Source organism: Chiloscyllium plagiosum, unplaced genomic scaffold, assembly GCF_037043375.1.
Source record: "Chiloscyllium plagiosum isolate Xiang-an unplaced genomic scaffold, Cpla_swu_hap1 HiC_scaffold_25, whole genome shotgun sequence".
Taxonomy (NCBI): Eukaryota; Metazoa; Chordata; class Chondrichthyes; order Orectolobiformes; family Hemiscylliidae; genus Chiloscyllium; species Chiloscyllium plagiosum.
Window position 1 is genome coordinate 16808576 of NW_028270163.1, and position 24034 is coordinate 16832609.

The window sequence follows — 24034 nt, forward strand, 5'->3', positions numbered from 1 at the left end:
GGAGGGTCATTGAGGCACGAAACCTCAATACTTCTCTAACAAAAAGGGCTTGGATGAGCACTTGAAAAATCAGAACATTCAAGGCCAAGTGCTGGGAAGTGGGATTCGTGTCATTAGGTTATCACAGAGTTAATGGACGAAAGGGCATCCTCTTTGACTCTTAAATGAAGAGCTGATACTCCCATGTGTTCTGCATCGCTCCCTTTGACACTATACTTGGATGTGGATATCCAGTTCAGTCAATGATGTTCAAATGAACTGCTGTTCAGATTCCAGTATGTAGAATGACTATTCCTGAAGAAGGGCTAATGCCCGAAACGTCGATTCTCCTGTTCCCTAGATGCTGCCTGACCTGCTGCGCTTTTCCAGCAACACATTTCCATCTATTCACTCAAAATACCTGACAACAAGGAGCACTCAAGGTATGCATTTGACAATCAGTCCATGGTTTTAGAAGCAAGATGCAGAGGAAAAAACACTGGCAGAGAAGACATTATAAAAAGAAGCAATGAGAATAACCTTTTGTTTCACTATAGCATTTGAGTGACATTTCCATTGTGAGGTTTAGTACACAGCAGTTATTCATAATACACATTATCTCCAGCTTTGCTTTCAAATCAACATGTAAACAATTTCTTTCCAAGTTATGTCTCATGGGTGGTTAGACCCACTGCAGATATTTCAGCAGAAATAATATCGTAATTGTTTATTACAATGATGCCTGGATGCCAGTTTCTCAATGTGAAAGTGAGTGATAAGCTTATATGTTGTAGGCAGGAGGACACCTGAGGGATAGCCATTGCACTTTGATTTCAGTGGCATCAAGGGGAGGCGATGACCTAATGGACTGTTAATCCAAAAAAACCAGGTAATGTTTTGAGGACCAGGGTTTGAATCTCACAACGGCAGATGGTAGACTTTGAGTTCAATTTTTAAAAAAATGAAGAGCATGATGATGACCATGAATCCATTGCTGATTGTTGGACAAACCCATCTGGTTCAGTGATGTGAAGGGAACTGCCACCCTTCACTGGTCTGGCCAACATGTGACTGAGACATAGTTGTCTCTTAACTTCCCTCTGGGCAATTTGGGATGTGGAATAATATGTTGGATGGCAAATTCAGACACTGAGATCAATGTAATTGTGAGAAACATTAATAACTATAACTAAAAATAACTATTGTCCTTCTCCATATTAGGCATTGTCAACTATGGATGAGTTTCGAAACCTTGACCGTGATATTGAAGGCTCTGCCAAGCGATGGAAGAAGTTTGTCGAGTCTGAATGTCCAGAAAAAGAGAAGTTTCCACAAGAATGGAAGAACAAAACAACTTTACAGCAACTGTGTATGATGAGGGCATTGCGCCCTGATCGAATGACCTATGCAGTCCGGTAAAAACAACATTTATTATTTTTCTTCATCAGGGCTCATGTTACAAACACCACATTCTTTGCTCTTCATCTGATGCCAGCAGAGTTATAGTTATATTGTTTATTATAAAACTCTCGAAAGCAAACCCTTTCCTGTTCAGTTCAATCCAGTTTCATCCTATATTAACTATCCTCTTGTATTCTCTATTCATCTCCTTGGAAGAGGCAACAGGGAGGGCAGGGAGCGGTTTAGTGGTCTAGAAACTTGGAATCTGAGGTTCTTGGAGGTCCTGCCAAATTTTATGTTTCACAGCCTGAGTTCCACAGCTGATGCAGTCAGATTGAGAGCTGGCCCAGCTATTGGATGGGTCAAGACAGTCCGGGTCAATGTTTGCAGGAGGTGGAAGAGAGGAGATGCAGCTGTATATTGGGGTGAGGGGAAATGGAACATCTTGTGGGTAGAAAGGAATATGATCAATGATCCAATCAGAGTGATAGAAACCTGTAAATTTGCTGCACCTTTTGGCCCTCAAGCAGTGCTGGAAATTCCCTTTTATAGAATCATAGAGATGTACAACACGGAAACAGACCCTTCGGTCCAACCCGTCCATGCCGACCAGATAACCCAACCCAATTTAGTCCCACTTGCCAGCACCCAGCCCATATCCCTCTAAACCATTCCTATCCATATACCCATCCAAATGGCTTTTAAATGTTGCAACTGTACCAGCCTCCACCATATCCTCTGGCAGCTCATTCTATACCCGTGCCACCCTCTGTGTGAAAAAGTTGCCCCATAGGTCTCTTTTATATCTTTCCCCTCTCACCCGAAATCTATGCCCTCCAGTTCTGGACTCCCCGGCCCAGGGAAAAGACTTTGTCTATTTATCCTATCCATGCCCTTCATAATTTTGTAAACCTCTATAAGGTCATCCCTCAGCCTCTGAGGATCCAGGGAAAACAGCCCCAGCCTGTTCAGCTTCTCCCTAAAGCTCAAATCCTCCAACCCTGGCAACATCCTTGTAAATCTTTTCTGATCCCTTTCAAGTTTCACAACATCTTTCCGATAGGAAGGAGACCAGAATTGCACGCAATATTCCAACAGTGGCCTAACCAATGTCCTGTACAGCTGCAACATGACCTCCCAACTCCTGTATTCAATACTCTAACCAATATAAGAAAGCATACCAAATGATCCTTCACTATCCTATCTACCCGCAACTCCACTTTCAAGGAGCTATGAACCTGCACTCCCTATGGCCTTACCGTTAAGTGTATAAGTCCTGCTAAGATTTGCTTTCCCAAAATGCAGCACCTTGCATTTATCTGAATTAAAATTTATCTGCCACTTCTCTGTCCATTGGCCCATCTGATCAAGATCCTGTTGCAATCTGAGGTAACCCTCTTCGCTGTCCACTACACCTCCAATTTTGGTGTCATCTGCAAACTTACTAACTGTACCTCTTACGCTCACATCCAAATCATTTATGTAAATGACAAAACGTAGAGGACCCAGCACCGATCCTTGTGGCAGTCCACTGGTCACAGGCCTCCAGTCTGAAAAACAACCCTCCACCACCACCACCCTCTGTCGTCTTTTGAGCCAGTTCTGTATCCAAATGGCTAGTTCTCCCTTTATTCCATGAGATCTTACCTTGCTAATCAGTCTCCCATGGGGAACCGTGTCGAACGTCTTACTGAAGTCCATATAGATCACATCTACTGTTCTGATCAACTTTTTTCAGTGCACATTTTCCCAAAGTGTCTTGTATGGAAAAAGATTTCAGTCCTGACCTCTCCACCATGACCTACCTTCACTAAAGCCAGAATTGCACACTTTGGATGCAGTTTTGGTATAAACTTGACCTCGTCTTTTAAAAAAAAACATGTATTTTCCTATTCTTAATAGTTTTATACTAGCTTCACTTAAATTTTCAGGTTAAATTAGTTTAAATAATTTAAAAGCTAGGAAAAGCTTAAATGGAAGGTCATTTAAAAAAGAGTTCAAAGGAGCCTTATGAACAAAATAGTCCTTTGATCTATGGAAGGGCAGAGAGTCCCGTAAACATGGACAAAGTTGCAGACACAGGAAGGGCTTCCACCTCCAACAGTACATTATTGGGGGAGGTGACAGTCTGGTGATGTTATTGCTGGGCTTAGAGACCCTGGTAATGTTCTGGGGACTTGGGGTTAAATCCCACCATGGCAGATGATGGAATTTGAATGCAATAAAAATCTGGAATTAAGTGACCAATGATGACCGTGTAATCATTGTCGCAACAAAACCATCTGATTCAGTTATGTCCTTTAGGGAAGGAAACTGCCATTCTTAATTGGTCTGGCCTACATGTGACTCCGGACTCAAATTGATTCACTGAAATCCTTTCGTGACAGTAACGACCGTGGGTAATAAATGCTGGCCCAAACAGCAATGTCTCAGCCCGTGAATGAATAAATAAAAAAGAAAATTGGCACCTGCCCAAAATCTCCCCCCCGGCCCCCCCCCACCCCACCCCTCCATTGCAAGTAGGAGGGTGTGAGAAATGTGTTCAATATCAGAGAGGAATCAGTCAGAGAGGAGTAAGATCAAAAAACTTGGCCATGTTTCTCAATTTATGTGCCCAATATGCACATTTCCTCTGAAAATAACTCTCCTTCACATTGTGTTGTATTGTTTTCAAAGATTCCCGTGCAGGAAAGAGTCCATTACAACCCACTTTTGCTCAGTTCTTTAAGAGTTATAAATAAGGTCAATCACCCTACCACAGTGCTTGGAAAAGTTTCTTTTTACAGTGATCCCATTTTAATGCTTCACATTTAGTGCAGCTTGAAACGAGAATTGTTGAGTTGAGTGAGCTGTTCAAGCAACAAGGATACAGCCACAAGAAAAGAATTAAAACACTTGCCAGTCTGCAAGTTATGTTGGGGTCAGGGATTGGACTCTGCACTGATTGGGTTAGGTCATGCAATTTATGTAAATTTCTAGATATCTCAGGAGTGTAGTATCTGACTATCTAATACACAGCCACCATTGCTGTCTTGGAGGTCACAATCTCAGTTGCTTGACCCCCAACCCACTGGAGGTTGCGAGGCACTATATATAAACACCAACAAGCAAGTAATTTTTTTAATGCACAATTCTGTCATTCTGCACTGAAACCTGGCATGTTTACAGTAGTCAGCGATAATTCTCACATTTTGGATGTATTTTCCAAAAACCTGAGGTAGAACACTGGCAGATGGTACATATTAAACCATTACCTCAAAGGAGAACTCTCTGGTGAATTAAACTGTAGAGCGTATCAGATATGGGGAAGAAGGAGGGCAGTGGTCAGCTGCTTTATTCTGCTTCTCTTCTTCACAAATTGCCAGCAGATTTGAACAAGGAAATTGCATATTCTCATGATAATTAGCAGTACCCAGATGAGGGAAAGCAAAATTTTACTGTACTATATATCAATCCAAAGTCAGATGGTGAGGTGCGAAGTTAGAATCTGATACTTTTATGAATATGTTTCTTCATAATAGGTTAATTCACAGGACTCAAAGCCCTCCACTTCTTCCTTTCCTGCCGTACCAACCAATACCCTTCCACTGACACCCTCCTTCGACTGACTGAACTGGTCCTCACCCTGACAAACGTCTCTTTCCAATCCTCCCATTTCCTCCAAACCAAAGGAGTAGCCATGGGCACTCGCATGGGCCCCAGCTATGCCTGCCTCATCGTAGGATATGTGGAACAGTCCATCTTCCGCAGCTACACTGGCACCAGCCCCCACCTTTTCCTCCACTACATCGATGACTGAATCGGCGCTGCCTCGTGCTCCCACGAGGACGTTGAACAGTTCATCCACTTTACCAACACCTTCCACCCCGACCTCAAATTCACCTGGACCGTCTCAGACTCCTCCCTCCCCTTCCTAGACCTTTCTATTTCTATCTCGGGCGACCGAATCAACACGGACATTTACTATAAACCGACCGACTCCCACAGCTACTTAGACTACACCTCCTCCCATCCTGACCCCTGTAAAAATGCCATCCCATATTCCAAATTCCTTCGTCTCCGCCGCATCTGCTCCCAGGAGGACCAGTTCCAATACCGAACAACCCAGATGGCCTCCTTCTTCAAAGACCGCAATTTCCCTCCAGACGTGGTCGACGATGCCCTCCACCGCATCTCCTCCACTTCCCGCTCCTCCGTCCTTGAGCCCCGCCCCTCCAACCACCACCAGGACAGAACCCCACTGGTCCTCACCTACCACCCCACCAACCTCCATATACAGTGTATCATCCGCCGTCATTTCCGCCACCTCCAAACGGACCCCACCACCAAAGATATATTTCCCTCCCCTCCCCTATCAGCTTTCCGAAAAGACCACTCCCTCCATGACTCCCTCGTCAGGTCCACACCCCCCACCAACCCAACCTCCAATCCCGGCACCTTCCCTTGCAACCGCAAGAAATGTAAAACTTGCGCCCACACCTCCCCCCTTACTTCCCTCCAAGGCCCCAAGGGATACTTCCATATCCACCACAAATTCACCTGCACCTCCACACACATCATTTATTGCATCCGCTGCACCCGATGTGGCCTCCTCTATATTGGGGAGACAGGCCGCCTACTTGCGGAACGTTTCAGAGAACACCTCTGGGACACCCGGACAAACCCGTGGCTCAACACTTCAACTCCCCCTCCCACTCCACCAAGGACATGCAGGTCCTTGGACTCCTCTATCGCCAGACCATAGCAACACGACGGTTGGAGGAAGAGCGCCTCATCTTCCGCCTAGGAACCCTCCAACCACTCAGGATGAACTCAGATTTCTCCAGTTTCCTAATCTCCCCTCCCCCCACCTTGTCTCAGTCAAATCCTTCGAACTCAGCACCGGCTTCCTAACCTGCAATCTTCTTCCTGACCTCTCCACCCCCACCCCCTCTCCGGCCTATCACCCTCACCTTGACCTCCTTCCACCTATCGCATTTCCAACGCCCCTCCCCCAAGTCTCTCCTCCCTACCTTTTATCTTAGCCTGCTGGATACACATTTTTGAAGAAGGGCTTATGCCCGAAATGTGGATTCTCCTGTTCCTTGGATGCTGCCTGACCTGCTGCGCTTTTCCAGCTCTAATTCACAGGATGCAGGATAAGATTTGTTTGCTTCTTCCCTATTAACTCAGCAGTTTGTCTTTATAAGGGCTCTAAGTACTTAATTAAACAAGATCACTCATCGGTGTATCTTAACATAACATACAATTAACAATGGCTGTCTTTCAGTTAGTGATGCATTGCATTGTCTGTCGGTTTCAAATCATTATTTTTCTATTTCTGATCTGATTGCTGTACACGAAAGTGGCCTTTGAAGAATTGTAGTAAACTTGTGCTGTACATAGCACACTCTAATCATCCTTGAGTTGACAGTCAGATGGATGTGGAGTGCACCATCAGGTTCATCCTGTCACCCCTGAAGAATTTATTCAGAGTAGCTCCCTTGATAATTAGAGATTAACAATTTTAGTGTTGTGTTAATCTGCTTTTGAATCCAGAGATATAATGCAATCAGTTAGTATAGTAATGCAGTTAAAACTGTCTTCCTTCTCTCAGAGATTTTGTTGAAGAAAAGTTGGGCACCAAGTATGTTGGAGGAAGGTCATTGGATTTTTCAACATCCTTTGAAGAGTCTGGTCCTGCCATACCAATGTTTTTTATCCTTTCTCCTGGTGTCGATCCACTCAAGGATGTAGAAAGACATGGTAATATTTCACATGCTTTTTTACTGCTGATTCCTGAATGGAACCAAATGATCATTATTGGCAAAATGAATCTTTCAGACAGTATTTGTAATATCGAGCAACTGAATTTAATATCAAAGTTAAGGGACCAAATGTATAATCTAAAGATTAAGCACCATCTTGCTCATTTGTAATCAGTAAGTGTCAAATTGGAAGCATCTGAAAATATCACAGACCATATTTTCTCAAATTAATGCTGCATATTGAAGGGTCAGGTATTTTGTCAAATCATCACTTTGGTTATGACTTACAAGGGGCCAATTCATAAATCAGATATAAATTTTACTTTAGCCTTGGTAAAGATCATTATTCACTGATGCTATGTCAATTGCTGTCAAAACAATCCATATAGGTCTGCACATTGGTGGCTACCTCCAGAAGGAATATGGTCCACATTTCCCAAGTAAATGTGCAAACTGTTGTTGATGGTGGACTGATTAAGAGTGCTGTGTGCTAACTTCACCTCAACTTTTACCCAAAATTACTTATTGAGGAGTTAGATGCCAGTATTATTATTTTAATTAAAGAGTTGCTTTGCTATACTTTGACATCAAAAAACATTCAAAAAAAGCACGACTTAAAGAGTGAACAACCCAACATTAGAGTTGCATATCGATCATTATTCCCACTTGGTGTGTTGTGTTATTTTGGGTAAAAGAACAAGAACACTGACTTGAGAATATGTTCCTGGTTTAACGGAGGAAGCAATGAATTTCAAATATCAACTTAATTCTCTGAAATTGACTTTATCAGTGTGTGATTTGGCTAATGGCAGGTTGAAGATTAAATTGCTTGTCAACACAGTATATCCAATATAAACAAAAGTTGATTCAAAATTGAATAAAATATATTGGTTCTGTTTTTATGCACATGGTTTCATATTAAAAGGTTTGAAAACCCAATATATTGTATTTAATACTGTTTTCACCATAAATGCTGTCTCAACATTTTTTCTTTGTCGAAGAGAAATAGATCGTACCAACAAAAGATGGTGTATTCTATACTGTTATACATTAACAGCTGTTCTTCAACCATAGGTAAAAAGCTGGGTTGGACATTCGATAATAAAAACTTCCACAATGTCTCACTTGGCCAAGGACAGGAGGTGGTAGCTGAACAAGCTCTTGACCTGGCAGCCAAAGAAGGTCACTGGGTTATTTTACAGGTGTGTAACATCCTTACAACTGTTTGAATGTATTGCCAAGAACTGATTATATGGGTTTAATTCTATAGGCTGAAATATGGGGGAGGCAAGTCATTGCAATTTAAGGTGCCATTCTTTTCATTGTTTCTGTACTTAGATGGAGGATACACTTTTGTCATACCCAAATATGGATGGTATCCATTTAATTTGAATTGCTGCACATATTATTCAGAACTATGTGTCAAAACAGAAAGATTCAATCCACTCCTCTGCTTTCATTGTTATTAATGTTTCCAGCTTAGTTTGTGATACTTGAGATTTGCGATTTTTTAGAAGATTTGTACTTTAGATTGTGGTTCCGGTTGTAAGTTTGCTCACTGAGCTATTAGGTTTGTTCTCAGACGTTTCTTCACCATGCTAGGTAACATCATCAGTGAGCCTCTGGTGAAGCACTGGTGTTCTGTCCCGCTCTCTATTTACGTATCTTGGTTTGTGAAGATGAGTGATATAATTTCTGGTTCTTTTTCTCAGAGGTTGGTAAATGGGGTCCAAATCGATGTGTTTTTTTGATGGAATTCCAGTTTGATTGCCAGGCCTCTAGGAATTCTCGTGCGTGTCTCTGTTTAGCCTGTCCGAAGATGGATGTGTTGTCCCAGTCGAAATGGTGTCCTAAATGTCTGTGTGTAAGGATACTAGTGGCAGCTGGTAATGTCCTTTGGTGAATAGTTGGTGTTCATGTATCCTGGTGGCTAGTTTTCTGCCCGTCTGCTGGATATAGTGTTTGTTACAGTCCTTGCAGGGTATTTTGTATATGACATTCAATTAGCTGGTTGTTAGTATATGGTCCTTTAGGTTCATCTTGCTGATGGCTCATTCTCACATTTTTGTCCATTCCCAGTCAGTCACTTTGGTGTACAAAGTTTTTTGGCATGAAATTTTTGGTTCTTAATTGTGGAGTCAGTTGTAGTATCATTAATCATTTCTTGCAACAACCAGCAAATCGAATGTCATATGTAAAATACCCTGCAAAGACTGCAACAAACAACACATCGGACAGACAGGCAGAAAACTAGCCACCAGGATACACGAACATGATTTGGATGCAAGCATAAGAGGTACAGTTAGTAAGTTTGCAGATGACACCAAAATTGGAGGTGTAGTGGACAGCGAAGAGGGTTACCTCAGATTACAACAGGATCTGGACCAGATGGGCCAATGGGCTGAGAAGTGGCAGATGGAGTTTAATTCTGATAAATGCGAGGTGCTGCATTTTGGGAAAGCAAATCTTAGCAGGACTTATACACTTAATGGTAAGGTCCTAGGGAGTGTTACTGAACAAAGAGACCTTGGAGTGCAGGTTCATAGCTCCTTGAAAGTGGAGTCACAGGTAGATAGGATAGTGAAGAAGGTGTTTGGTATGCTTTCCTTTATTGGTCAGAGTATTGAGTACAGGAGTTGGGAGGCCATGTTGCAGTTGTACAGGACATTGGTTAAGCCACTGTTGGAATATTGCATGCAATTCTGGTCTCCTTCCTATCGGAAAGATGTTGTGAAACTTGAAATGGTTCAGAAAAGATTTACAAGGATCTTGCCAGGGTTGGAAGATTTGAGCTAATGGGAGAGGTTCAACAGGCTGGGGCTGTTTTCCCTGGAGTGTCGGAGGTTGAGGGGTGACCTTATAGAGGTTTACAAAATTATGAGGGGCATGGATAGGATAAATAGACAAAGTCTTTTCCCTGGGGTCAGGGAGTCCAGAACTAGAGGGCATAGGTTTCGGGTGAGAGGGGAAAGATATAAAAGAGATCTAAGGAGCAACTTTTTCACGCAGAGGTTGGTACGCGTATGGAATGAGCTGCCAGAGGAAGTGGTGGAGTCTGGTACAATTGCAACATTTAAGAAGCATTTGGATGGGTGTATGAATAGGAAGGGTTTGGAGGGATATGAGCCGGGCGCTGGCAGGTAGAACTAGATTGGATTGGGATATCTGGTCGACATGGGCAGGTTGGACTGAAGGGTCTGTTTCCATGCTGTACATCTCTATGACTCTAACACCAACTAACCACTAAAAGACATGACCAGCTATCACTAGTATCCTTACACATAGATGAAGAAGGACATCACTTCAACTGGGACAATACATCCATCCGAGGAAAGGCTAAACAAAGACACACACGGGAATTCCTAAAGGCCTGGCATTCAAACCAGAACTCCATCAATAAACACATCGATTTGGTCCCTACTTACCAACCCTTTGAGAGAAGGAACCAGAAATGATATCACCTACCTGAAGAGACCAAGATACATAAATAGAAACCAGGGAGAACACCAGTGCTTCAGTGGAAGATCCCTGATGATGTTACCTGGAGTGGACACAAAACATCTGAGAGCCAACCTCCCAGCTCAGCAAGGAGAAAGTGAAGACTGCAGATGCTGGAGATCAGAGGCTATCAAATATCATGTTGTAAGTTTACTCACTGAGCTGGTACTTGAGAGTGTGGTGCTGGAAAAGCACAGCAGGTCAGGCAGCATCTGAGGAGCAGGAGAATCGCTGTTTTGGACATAATGATGAAGAGCTTAAACCTAAAACGTCGACTCTCCTGCTCCTTAGATGCTGCCTGATTTGCTATGCTCTTCCAGCACCACATTCTCAAGTACCAGCTCAGTGAGCAAACTTACAACATGATATTTCATATATGTAATGCTGTACTCAACAGAAACAGATCTATCCAAATGGGTGCGTGCTAGCACAGATTTGAGTGTTGCTGAAGGAAGAGACAACCTGTTAAAACATTTAGTCTTGCACTTAATGTGGATAGACTACAGGAGTTTCAAGGAAACAGAAATTTATAATGCAGGAGAAAATGGTGCTGATCTATTGGCAAGAGTTGACTCTGATTGTCTGAGGTTTTATCCCCCATGCTTTTATATACTTGTAAATGATGTAATGCCTGGGCATGTTGATCTTGGTTATGTGGGATAGGGCCTGTGAGTTATTACATACGTAGCACCTAGCACACACAAGTGAGTTTGATTGCAACTCTGGCTGATTATCTTGAATTGGCTATTTATGTAAGTCTTAGCACACATTGGATTGTTCAATAAGTAATGTCCAATCACAGAATCACAACTAATGATGGAACATATGCTAAGAGTCATTCCATGAAAGTTTCCTTTCTCTTGCTAAATAAGAAGATATTAGTAAGAGCTGGACTTTAAAAATATCCATAGCAAGACTATCTATTTGGACATGAGTGGTTCTGTTAAAAATGAACTCAACTGTGCAAGCTGCTAGGCTTGTATTTGGAATGAACACCATTCAGGCAATCATGGTGCATGAAGGTTATCGTGATGCAACACTGATCTCTATGACTTCCCTAAGCTGTGTATTAGAGAAGAGACTAGTGAAAATGACTGAACATATGAATATGGTATTGTTCTTGCCATTCCGCCCTGGTGAATGAAAGACTTCAAGCTTCGAGAACATGTCTGCTTTCTCTTTTGCAGTAACACTCATGATCTGTATCATTTGTACCTTTATGTTAGTACAATGTCAGGATGCAGAATATTTACAGATATTTGGCGATGTTACAAGAATGAATTTACCCTATCTCACTTGGCAGAAAACACATGGAATTGGATGAATTGCAGGTTTTACAAACCAACAGCTAGTACTCCTACTGACATAAATGTAGAGTAAGAGAAAACGAGAAATTTGCTCCTGATCATGACAGGCAGCTTAGATTTAAACCTGATTTTTTCTTTGATTCCAATTGGGAGAACCATGTGCATATACCTCAGCTTGCTGTCACTTCAACATGTGTGCTCTGCCTTACAGCTCGGATCTCTCGTTTCAGCTGTAGGTATAGCAACGTGTAAAGTCAATAACCAGTTTCTCATGATAAACTTATGTTTTTTTTCCCCCAAAATAAGCTAAGTTAATTTTTACTGCAATAGATTAAACCAATTACAATTAATTTGTTTTATGCAACTGAAATCAAATTCTCTGTATATATTATTAAGCATTATGAAAGACATTATAAGGCTTGCATGCAATGGGAGCACATGAAACATATGTAGCTACTGAAACTCATTATTATAGGATAGATGTTAACACTGCATTTTGTTCCTTTCTATGAATGAAGGTTACATAAAATGCTTTATGAGGAATGTAATTGTTTTATGCGAATAGAAGCAAATTGCATGTATGGGCTTTGATTGCTTAGAATTTGTCATTCTGTCTACAAGCCAGCAAAAGAAGTACAAGTGCAATGTCCAAATTATTTCTTCTTGATTGTGATGTACGTAATTCTGTGTGTCATCAGACCACAGATATTTGAAAAGGGAAGGACTCATACAACCGGTTTCCACGGGTCAGTTAACTTAGTGTCCGTTACTGGGAAAATGTTGGAGTCTATCATAAAGGATGGAATAGCAGGGTATTTCAAAATACATTATATGATCAAGCAAAGTCAGCAAGGCTTCATGAAGGGGAGATCATGCCTGACAAATTTACTCAAATTCTTTGAGGAGGTAACAAGTAGGATAGATAGAGGGAAAGTCATACATATAATATATTTAAACTTTCAGAAGGCATTTGATAATGTACCATGCACTCTTTATGAGATCAGAGTTCATACTGGTGGAGGTAGTATATTGGTGTGGATAGGGTATTGGCTAACTAATAGAAGACAGAAAGTTGGAATAAGGGGAACATTTTCAGGATGGCAACCTGTAACAAGTGGCCTAGCACAGAGATCAGTGCTGGGTCCACAGTTATTTCCAACATATATGATTGATGTGGTTGAGAGAAGTGAAGGTACTGTAGCCAAGTTTGTAAGTGACACAAAAACACATGGGAATGCAAGTGGTAAGAATGATAAAAAAAAGTCTGCAGAGAGATATAGGCAGGTTAAGAGAGTGGAAATGGAATTTAATGTGGGAAATGGAAGATAATGCAGTTCGGCAGGAAGAATAGAGGAGCTAAATATTATTTAAATGTAGAAAGTTTACAGAGAGCTCCAGAACAGAGGGATTTGGGAGTTCTGGAACATAAATCACAAAAAGTTTGCATCTGTGTTCAGCAAATAATCGGGAAGGCAAATGGAATGCTGGCCTTTTTTTTTAATCTAAAGAAGTGTCATGTAAAAGTAGGGAGGTTTTGCTAAAACTATGCAAAGCACTATTCAGATCACAGCTGGAATACTGTTCGCATTTTTGGGGCCAAGAGGATGCAATCTCAGAATTAAGGGTCACATGTTTAAAGCAGAAATGAAGAGGAATGTCTTCTCTGAGGGCAGTGAAACTATGGAATTCTTTTCCAGAAGGGCTGTTGAGGCTGGGTCTTTAAGTATATTCACAGTGAGATAGACAGATTTTTAATCAAGGAAATTGAGGGATATGGGGAGTAGAATTGAAAGTGGAGTTGAGCATTTATCAGATCAGCCATGATCTGACTGAATGGTGGAGCAGACTTGATGGGCTGAATCGCCTACATCTGCTTCTGGTTTATCTGTGGAGAACGACAAAGTTTTAAGAGCAGCAACTTCAAGATCTTAGTGTGATATTAGCATGGTCACTGTGGCCCCCTTTGTCTATGATCTGTCTTGATAAATACGGTTCTTCTATTGAGATTGTCACGGGCCTTTGCAACATCTCTCCTCGGTTTCACTGGGAGGTGGTGTTGAGGGGAAGAATCATGTTTAGTCTCATTTTCTTATCTCATCCTAATCAAACTTTATTCCACTGCATGGGTTTCCTCCTGGGAGCCTCCTGTGCTCAAATCTGCCGCTGAGTTTCTTACTCGATCTCTTACAGAATCAAGTGTCTGATTTCTTCCTTGCTCAAGCATTCGATTTCAATGTATTCACCTATTTTGTGGTTGCATCTCTTAATGATTTTTTTCAGAATGTTGATTAGTTCAGTTGGCTGGATGGCTGGTTCATGATGCCAACAGTTCATGTTCAATTCCTGGAATGAGCTGAGGTTACCATGAAGGCCTTGCAATTCCACCCACATCCCTTGCCTGAGGTGTGGTGACCCTCATACTCATCTCTCTCTAATGAGAAATCAGCCTATGGTCCTCTTGAATTAAGGTGACTGTCACCTTTCAGCTACACAGTGAAATGTGCAGCACTCCTAATTGGAAATTAACTGAACATACAACAACTGGACAGGTGAGAGTACTGTGTGCACTTTTGCTCATGTTACTTAAAGAGGCAATTACTTGTATTGTAAGCAGGTGAGGGACGTTTACAATGGGTGATTCATGGGATGAAGATGTTATCTTATGATGGAATGGGGAGGCAATGGCCTTGTAGTATTATCACAAGGTTGGTAATCCAGAGATCTAGCTAAGGTTCTGGGCACCCAGATTCAAATCCTGCCACAGCCAATAGTGCAATTTGATCTCGGTAAAATCTGGAAGCAAGAGTCTAATGATGACTGTGAATCGATTGTCAATTGTTGGAAAACCCATCTGGTTCACTAATGTCCTTTAAGGAAGGAGTCTGCCATCCTTACCTCATCTGGCCTACATGTGACTCCAGATCCACAGCAATATGTTTGACTCTTAACTGCCCTCTGCGCAATTAGGGATGGGCAATAAATGCTGGCTTAGCCAGCGACGCCCTCATCCTGTGAATGAATTTTTAAAAAAAGCTTGTGTCTATGCTCATTGTAGTACAAGAGCAGGAATATCCAAGATTCTCAAGGGGCTGCTCAGGGTGGATGCGGAGAAGATGTTTCCCCTTGTGGACGAATCCAGAACTAGATGGAACAGTTTCAAAATAAGGGGTCTCCCGTTTAATACTAAGATGAAGAATAATCTCTTCTCCAGCTGGGCCAGCAGTATTCAGAATGTTCTCCTCTTCCCGGGAAGCTGTACAGGCTGAATATATTCATGCTGGGTTAGACAAAGTTAAAGGCTGGGGGGCACAGTCAAGTAATTGGAGCTAAGGCTACATCATCTCGGTCATCAACTTGCTAACTCATAACAGGCTTGTGGGGCAGGATGTTCAAATGGCCTACTGCTCTTATTTCTTATATTTTATTTTATATGGCATAACCTCTCTAAAATGACTTACTGCAGGTTGTCATAAAATCAAAACTTAAATCTTCAGTCTCAAGAAGCAAAAGATGTCATTTCTTACTAATAGCTACTCTTAGAGTGTTTTAGTAATCTATTTCCAAATGCCGTGCCAATAACCTGTTTGTAAAGAACAAATGTGCAAGTGAAATTGACGTGTGTGACATATTGTGGAAAGTATCAAAACCTGAAGGTCTTCACTGCACATTCATTTTCTGAAATATCACTTCAATTATTTTACAATCAATGTAATTTAATCCATGAATGGCTTTAACTTTCATACATTGTAGCTTTGTTAGCTTCAGTTCCCATCATAAATTAAACAACAACAAGCTTCCATTTGGATAATTGATGTTAATCAAATTTCTCCAGCAAACCCAGTCCAATTCATCAACTCATTCAACACTGCTGGTCCCCTTCTGTTGAGATTGTATTCTGTCCACAAAATAAGGAGTTTTCAGCCATTCTCCAGCTCTTGTTACAATTTTCTCCGATAATAGCTTGTTACTTAATGAGACAGGAAAGGGCACTGAGGTAACGATGCCTCACTTCAAAGGGAGGTATTTTGGTTAAATTGCTGTTTGCAAATGTAATAGATGTTTCCTTTGGTTTGCATTTGGCTGTAATGCTTCCAGTATTGTTCAAAATGGGTGTTTAGTCAGAAAATATTCTGTAATTTTCTGGTCATACAGCCATTTGATTTGGTTCACTAAAGTACCTTTTCTCGGCTCATATTAATCTAAAGGTTGTTGTTAGAGAAATAATGATACAATTCTATGAATAGGTAAGCAGCTTAGTGATTGCTCCTTGAAATCAGCTCTCAACTCGTCATCAACCATGATAACAAATGGCGATACTGGGCATTTTGTAATCCAGTGTGACAGCGGACTATCATTGACTGTTGATTACATCATCTGAGACTTCTCTTCTGTGCAATGAAGCATGACCAGACTAAAGCATCAAATCTTCCATAATACAAACAACCACAATTTGCATTTATACAACATTTTTAGTAGAATGAAATGCCTGGAAAAATCAGCATTGCACCAGAAAAACTGTGTGTTAGTCCACAAGCAAGGATTTTAAAAGTATCAGACTCTACTGCAAAGATAAGGGTGTTAAGGACAGCATCAAAGAGAGGAAATGAGGTATAGAGACCCTGGAGCGGGTCCAGAGGAGGTTTATGAGAATGGTCCCAGGAATGAAAGACTGAACATATGAGGAATGTTGGAAGACTCTGGGTCTATCCTCAATGGAGTTTAGAAGGATGAGGGAGGATCTAATTAATATTTACAGAATACTGAATGGCCTGGACAGAGTGAATGTCGAGCATTGGCAGAAGAGATTAGGACCCGAGGGCACAGACTTAGAGTAAAGGGAAGACCCTTTAGAACAGAGATAAGGAGAAATTTCTTCAGCCAGAGTGGGGAATCTATAGAATTCACTGCCACAGAAGGCTGAGGAGGCCAGGTCATTGAATATATTTAAGACAGATATAGATTCTTAATTGTCAAGGGGACTAAGGGTTATGGGGAAAAAGTGAGAGAATGAGATTGAGAAAGTTATCAGTTATGATTGAATGACGGAGCAGACTTGATGGGCTGAATAGCCTAATTTCTGCTCCTATGACTTATGGTCTTATGAAGGGGTTAAGGGAATGAATTTCAGTCTGGGACCTAGACTGCCAAAGACAGAATTTTGTCAATAGTAAGTACAACAGGGACTGCATCATAGGCTAGAATTGGCTCTGGTGAATTCAGGTGTAGATTGTAGAAAGAGTGAGGTGTGTGAGATATTGGATTTAAACAAAGTTTTACATTTGAGACAATGGGCCACTGGGAATTAATCTGAATCAATGGCAAGAATACTGACAAGTGACATTTACTGCAGAATAAGATATGGGGGTAAGGGTTTTAGATGAGCTGAAGTTTATGATTGAATGATGGAAAGCTAACTTGGAGAGCACTCAACTTACCAAGTCTGGAGGTGTAGTGGTATTGGAGAGAGCTTAAACAGCTGATGGTCTGAGCTAGCCACAAGATGAGGTTTTGTTATGAAGGTGACGGAAGGATCAGAAATCTGAAATTTAATCCAGGGCTAAATAAAATGACATGCTTGTGAATTATCATTACCTTTGTATCAATTAAAATGTTTGAGAATATCATAATATAATGTACGTTTAATTCTTTTGGGCTTTACATGGCAAGGTTGTTTGATCTTTCCTAATACTGTTTAATCATCTGTGACAAATGAGCACATCGCCACTGGTTGGGATACTGCCCCAGATCTTCTGGTCTCTGGATAGTCGGAGACCAGGTACATGACCAGAGATGCATGTTGGAACCCCTCAGATGTCCCAGGGCACTGATTCAATGGGAATGGCCTGGGTAGTTTGAACCTGCCCTACTCCCCATCAGCCTCCAAAAAATGCTGCCAATTTTGGGTTGGAGTCTGAGACCTCGGACAATTCCAATGTAATTACTTGATTAGTTGACCAGAAAACATAAGACTGAAAAGTTCTGGTCGAACTCCTAAATAGCTATTTACAGACTAAGACTCTCCCAACCCTCACCTTTCTGAACCTCCTGTTTACTCCTTCACCATCAAGCTCCAAATGACTATGCTACCCTGACCCTCCAACTCCTTGCCATGACCTAACTTGACCCAACCTGACTAACCTCGAGCTGACAACCCCTCTCACCTGACCTGACTACCCTCACTCACTTTATCCATCTGCTACCCTCACTCTCTTTATCCACCTGCCACCCTATCTCTTGACTAGTTTACCTCACCTAACCCATCTACTTAAGCATCTATCCATTTACTCTTGCTGACATATTGAAGAGCCCTGGGACAGCTAAACAGTGCATGAAAAATACTTGCCCGATCACAACAGCTAATGCCTTAAGAAAGGAGACAAGACTGCTGAATGGATCCCATTCACTGATGTCCTTTGCTGACTGAGTTTAGCAGAATACATCATTGGAAAATTAGCCAGACAAATTCTAGGAAGTGAGTAATGTTTTTGTCAGAACCGCTCTTTCTGGCACTGATTGGATAATTTAGACCGCTGTCTCAAAAACAATTGTTTCCCATTGTTTTGCTAAGGAAAGAAGCTTCACTTGAATCTCCTCTGGTTCATCTTCTAACGTTTTTCTAAAAAGAAAATTGGTGATCATTTGATTTCTTCCTCTTAATTTTCTTTTCGAAACTGCTCAAAATCAAGGATCATGGAGACAATAATTTTACCAAGTTTTCTTGAGGACTTTGCAGCTCACAATGTCATGCATCATCTATTCCTGTCACACTGAATCTTTTAAACATCAATCCACTGGGGTCCACATCAATTAGATCAATCTATTCAGGCTCTATTGTAGCTACCAGTTGACTTGTACTTGCTGACTTTTAAACTGTAAATCCATCGCTCTGACCCTTTCAGTAACTGACTCTTTTGATGCTCAAATTCATTGTCACATGGCATTTGAACTCAGTACTCCAATCACAGCTCCCAGTTACAGCAAATGTCCATGTCCAAATCAGCAAAGAAGTAGGTTCAGAGTATGCTCCAGACTCCAGGAAAACCAAACCTAGCACTTCCGTATTTTTCAAAATGCACACCTGACCAATGTGGCTCAGTACACACCGGGGTCAGATTTGCAATGCATTTTGAGCTGTGATGCTTTGCATGAAGCAAGTGGATGCAAATATAGACCAATTAATTGACCAATCTCTATTCTCCAACAGCTCCCAACCTTGTTTAGATGCTTATCAATGCTTGCAAAATGGTAATTAATGTAAACATTAATTTACCATTATAGGATAAAATCCATTTGATGAATCATTGTATTCCAAAGGCATTATGATTCAGCAGCTGGTAATGAGATTTGAAGGTGTCAAAGCATTTTATACTTAGCTTTCAGAATGCTCCTGAGTCCTCTTTTGATTTTCCCCAAAACTCTCAAAGAAGGTGTTTTTTGTTTGAGTTTCCACATCAGCACAAAAAGAGAATGTGTGGGAGATGTTCCAATTTCCCTCACCTCTATGACAAAGTGCTCAGCTTTTTGGGTGGTGAATCTGAGAATGGTTTACAAAAACTGAGTTCTGATGAAGGGTCACTTAACCAGAAAGGTTAACTCTGATTTCTCTTTGTGGATGCTGCCAGATCTGTTCAGCTATTCCAGCAATTTCTGTTTTTGTTTCTGATTTCCAGCATCTGCAGTTCAGTTGGGTTTTTTTTCCCTGAAGTTGGTTTACCTGCTTTTGAACTTAGTAGCAAACATGTCCAGATTAGTAATTGGATTTCAAGTGATCTAATTGTTTCTGCTGATGCAGTTTCTGATCACTTGCTATGATGCTATGATGATATCAAAAGCATGTCTTTTCGAGATATGTTAACACACTGTGTCTCATAAAGGTGTACTAACATACTGACAGTAATAAATAACATCCCCCTTTTTCCAAAGGCTAAAGATAATCCCAAATAGATATATGTAATTTTATCTAGGCATGTGTTGACAATTGTCTTGAGCATTCAATGCCCGTGTGTCCTTGGTGTAACATAGACATGACATCATAGTGTAATACTTTTAGTATTAGGATTTGTTTTCCCTTGAAAATTACTTTTTGTGATATGCCAAGTTTGTTTGTGTAAGGCCAAAATGAACAAATTTTCTCAGGTACTTCTTTCATACTATCAGGCCATCCTTGGATAATAATCTTTTGCAACTTACATAGTTGCTCATCTTCAGCAGCTGCAGATTGCAACTACTCATACAGTTTCTGGCTGAAACATAACAGATCAGCCTTAAGAAAATCTTCAACCTTGTAGTCTAGAGTGTTGGTGTATAGATAAAGAGAAATATCATGGTCTCTGGGTGGGTTAGGTAATGTATTCAGTATGTCAGACATGATCATCTCATTACCCAGCTTATATCTCATTTGAAAACCATATCCTTGCACCCTAATTAGTAAATATCAGAAACGTGGCAACACATTCATGAGTAGTTTCATGCAGATCGTTCCCAGTGTCTAGTCAAGTAAGTAGACATGGTACCAAGTATTAGAGTTAACGTCTTGTATTCTATATCAGAATCATCCGCTGGCACATATGACAGGCCCTTCAATCAATTGCAATACTTCAAACTTTGTGTCTTTCCTGGGATGCTAGTATTGCAGTAAACAAGATTTTGCTAATGGGACCTGCTTCGGAGAATCAAATTGAGAACCATCATGCTATACGTAGTAGATATCTTCTAGAGCAAAATAATTTAATGGAGTTATATTTTCTTTAATTTATTTTTTACATTATTGCTTTAAACGACTGAGTCTTTGTTTATATGACTACCTGGTTGTTCAAGTGGGTATAAAAACATACCACTGGGAGTGGAGGGAGATAGTAATTAGGAAGCGGACATTAATAACGTTGTATCTTGTGAATAAACTCACTATCAAGGAAAAGTTCAGTGTCTGCTTCACTAAATGGCTTTAATCTGGTGCTGTGTACCGTAACAGTGACCTTCTCCTACATATAAAGATTGAAACCAGGAACCTTTGAGAGTTGTCCTGTGGTATATATCTTTGTGGGATGGGGAAAGTGTGGTGTTACTTCAGTGTTGCTGTAGATGCCCTGTCAATAATGTTCTCCTATCTCTAGTTCCCTCACAAGTAAACTACACTCTGATCCGATGGTTGGATGCACCATGAAGTGAAATAAAGAATGGAAAAATAGTTTAGAGAACATAATATTTTAATGAAACTTGGCTATCACCTCCAGCACAAGTAATAATGCAGTTTGGAGCTCTGAGTTAGATTTGATTTTTCGTAAAGGCAAACTTGTAACTAAATGAACTGTGACTTAAAGTCTATTCTGAAGCGTTCGCTCAATGTTGGTGGCTCTGGTATGCAGTTAAGATCAGATGTTGAAAATTTGTTCAGTCTTGACCACTAGTTAGTCAGCACAGGCCAAGGTGAAGGTTCAAGAGCAACACAGCAAGGGACAAGAGAGATGAGGAGGAAAACATATAAGAAAGGCTCAGCAAGATAGACCTTAAAATGTTTGTTTTTAGCTACATCCTATTTGTACTGCAGCATTGTTCAAGTGAGTAATTAGCTGGGCAGTTTGAAATCAGTCCTTTTCTCCAGTATCCAAATGATTCAAATGTAAACAGAATACCAGGGAAAACTGAGCCAACATCAGCATAGCTGCCTTATTTTCATTAGTTGTGCAAATATTAGCTTAAAATTCCCATCAGCTGACTCAACTTGTTCCTGTTCAGAATATCCATCTGGTGGCGAAGTGGCTCAGTATTCTGGAGAAGAAAATGGAGCAGCATAGCGAGGGCAGCCATGAGAATTTCCGTGTCTTCATCAGTGCAGAGCCGGCTCCCTCACCTGAGGGCCACATCATCCCTCAGGGGATCCTGGAGAACTCCATCAAGATCACCAATGAACCACCAACAGGGATGCATGCTAACTTGCACAAGGCCTTGGATAACTTCAGTCAGGTATTTACTAGTTTATATACTGTGAATCTTTTTCTTGCTTGATCGCAAAAGTGATTTCTTTCCGCTTAATTTGAGATTCCAGAATAAAAACATTTTATTGAACTCTATTATCTATTTTATTTGCCCCAGAAATCGCAATAGTATTACATCTCATCAAGACATGCTTCAGAGAACTCACCTAAGCATATCAATATGATTAGCAGCTGCAAATATATTCCACAGTATTAAAATGTTAAATTAGTGCAATCACATTCCACTGTATAAGTTCAATTAAAGAATGTGACAACGCCAAATGTGACTAGCAGTGTGACAATGTATTTTACTATATTTGAGAATCTGTCAATTTCACATGTTATGACTTGTATCGCTTTATAGAATGGAAGAAGAATCCCTACGTTGTGGAAACAGGCCCTTCGGCCCAACAGGTCCACACCGACCCTCTGAAGAGTAACCCACCCAGACCCTACCCTAATACCCTACATTTACCCTTGATGAATGCACCTATTTTACACATCCCTGAACACAGTGGGCAATTTAGCACAGCCAATTCACCTGACCTGCACATCTTTGAATTGGGGGAGGAAACCGGAGCACCCGGAGGAAACACATGCAGACATGCAGGGAGAATGTGCAAGTTCCATACAGACAGTCACCCGAGGCTGGAATTGAACCCAGGTCCCTGGTGCTTGAGGCAGCAGTGCTCACCACTGAGCCACCGTGCTGCCATTTCCATTGAGAAAATTGCAGTTTTTTTGTGCCGTAATGAACAATGATAACTTTCTCCAGCATTGAAGACACAATGTTTGAGGTCAAAATCTCCATTATCCATGTTTTACTGCTCCTTCTGAGTTTAGCTCATCCTTACTTAATGGTTGACCTTCCAGTTCTCTCAACTACTCTCCTAATAATACTGACTTGTGGTGGGCCATGGTTTCACAGAAGCATGTATCCTCCAGTGTCCTATCGCTCTGTTCCGAGAATGTCAATATTGAGTACTGACACTGTACAAAATCTTAGAACCAAATCTGATCCTGTGCACATATACACATTTATCCTCCTGAGCTACTACACCATGAGCAGGAAAGTAACCTCGCTGGTTTTTACTCTCTGCCTGACGGCAAGAGGATCCCTATGTTAAGTCAGGATATACAGGTGATCATACGTATTTGTTTAACACTTTATTTACTGGGAAATACATTCAATCCAACTGCTTTGTAGGTTGAGATCTCTGTTGTTTTCATGTTTATTTTGGCTGGGAAAAGTTGCCAAAAAGGTAGATCTGTGTTTCCTTATTTTTGAGAGCTGCTGGGTTCATACTGAATGCTATAAATGAGATGTCATTTTATGCATTTCAATCAAGCTTCCACTGATAAGCTTATATATATTTTTTTTCTCTCCTTTAAATACATGCCAACACCAGGAAGAAGGTAGCATAACTATAATCTTTTTTTTTTTAAAATCAAAACAGAAGTATTGCATTTTGGTTTCTTAATATTTGTGACTTGTTAATCAGGCAACAGGTCCCTCCACTTCAATCCTGGAATGAAAAAAAACTCAAAGTTTAAAAACATGTTTATATTTGACAGGTGTTTGAGTCGAGTGAAATTTAATATTGGGGTTATTATCCCGAATTAAGGAAGGCTTGTTATCTGTAACTGACTCAGAAAAGTGTAAGATAATTCTTTCCCAGATTGCATTACAAAATAATTAATTTTGTATTACTGTAAAGCAATTTGAAAAATACATATGCAAAATAATTTGTGTCTTTCTGAAGAGGTACCACTTGAACTTGACTGCATTAGTTTAAAGTATGACAACATATCTGTTAAAGCCAATTCTATCATTTGCGAAGTAGGGAAAAAAATGCAAAACATTAAATTTCTAGCAAATATTCCCCATCCAGTGAATAGGTATTTGTGTTCTTTATCTCCCAGGACACACTGGAGATGTGTGCTCGTGAGAATGAGTTCAAGAGCATTCTCTTCGCTCTTTGCTATTTCCATGCAGTTGTGGCGGAGAGACGCAAATTTGGGCCTCAGGGTTGGAATCGTTCTTACCCATTCAACACAGGCGACCTCACCATTTCGGTCAATGTACTGTACAACTACCTGGAGGCAAATGCAAAGGTAAGGTGTGAAT

At 40.8% G+C, this 24034-nt stretch overlaps 1 protein-coding gene across 1 annotated transcript in view; it reads left to right on the plus strand.

Annotated features, from left to right (window-relative positions):
- dnah9 (dynein, axonemal, heavy chain 9) overlaps nucleotides 1-24034 on the plus strand; it is a 528899-nt gene that overhangs the window by 434723 nt on the left and 70142 nt on the right. Inside the window, exons 60-64 of the mRNA XM_043714478.2 lie at nucleotides 1201-1394; nucleotides 6977-7125; nucleotides 8202-8329; nucleotides 21668-21895; nucleotides 23830-24021. Of these exons, the coding sequence (XP_043570413.1) occupies nucleotides 1201-1394; nucleotides 6977-7125; nucleotides 8202-8329; nucleotides 21668-21895; nucleotides 23830-24021 (891 nt within the window). The remainder of the gene's footprint in view (nucleotides 1-1200; nucleotides 1395-6976; nucleotides 7126-8201; nucleotides 8330-21667; nucleotides 21896-23829; nucleotides 24022-24034) is intronic.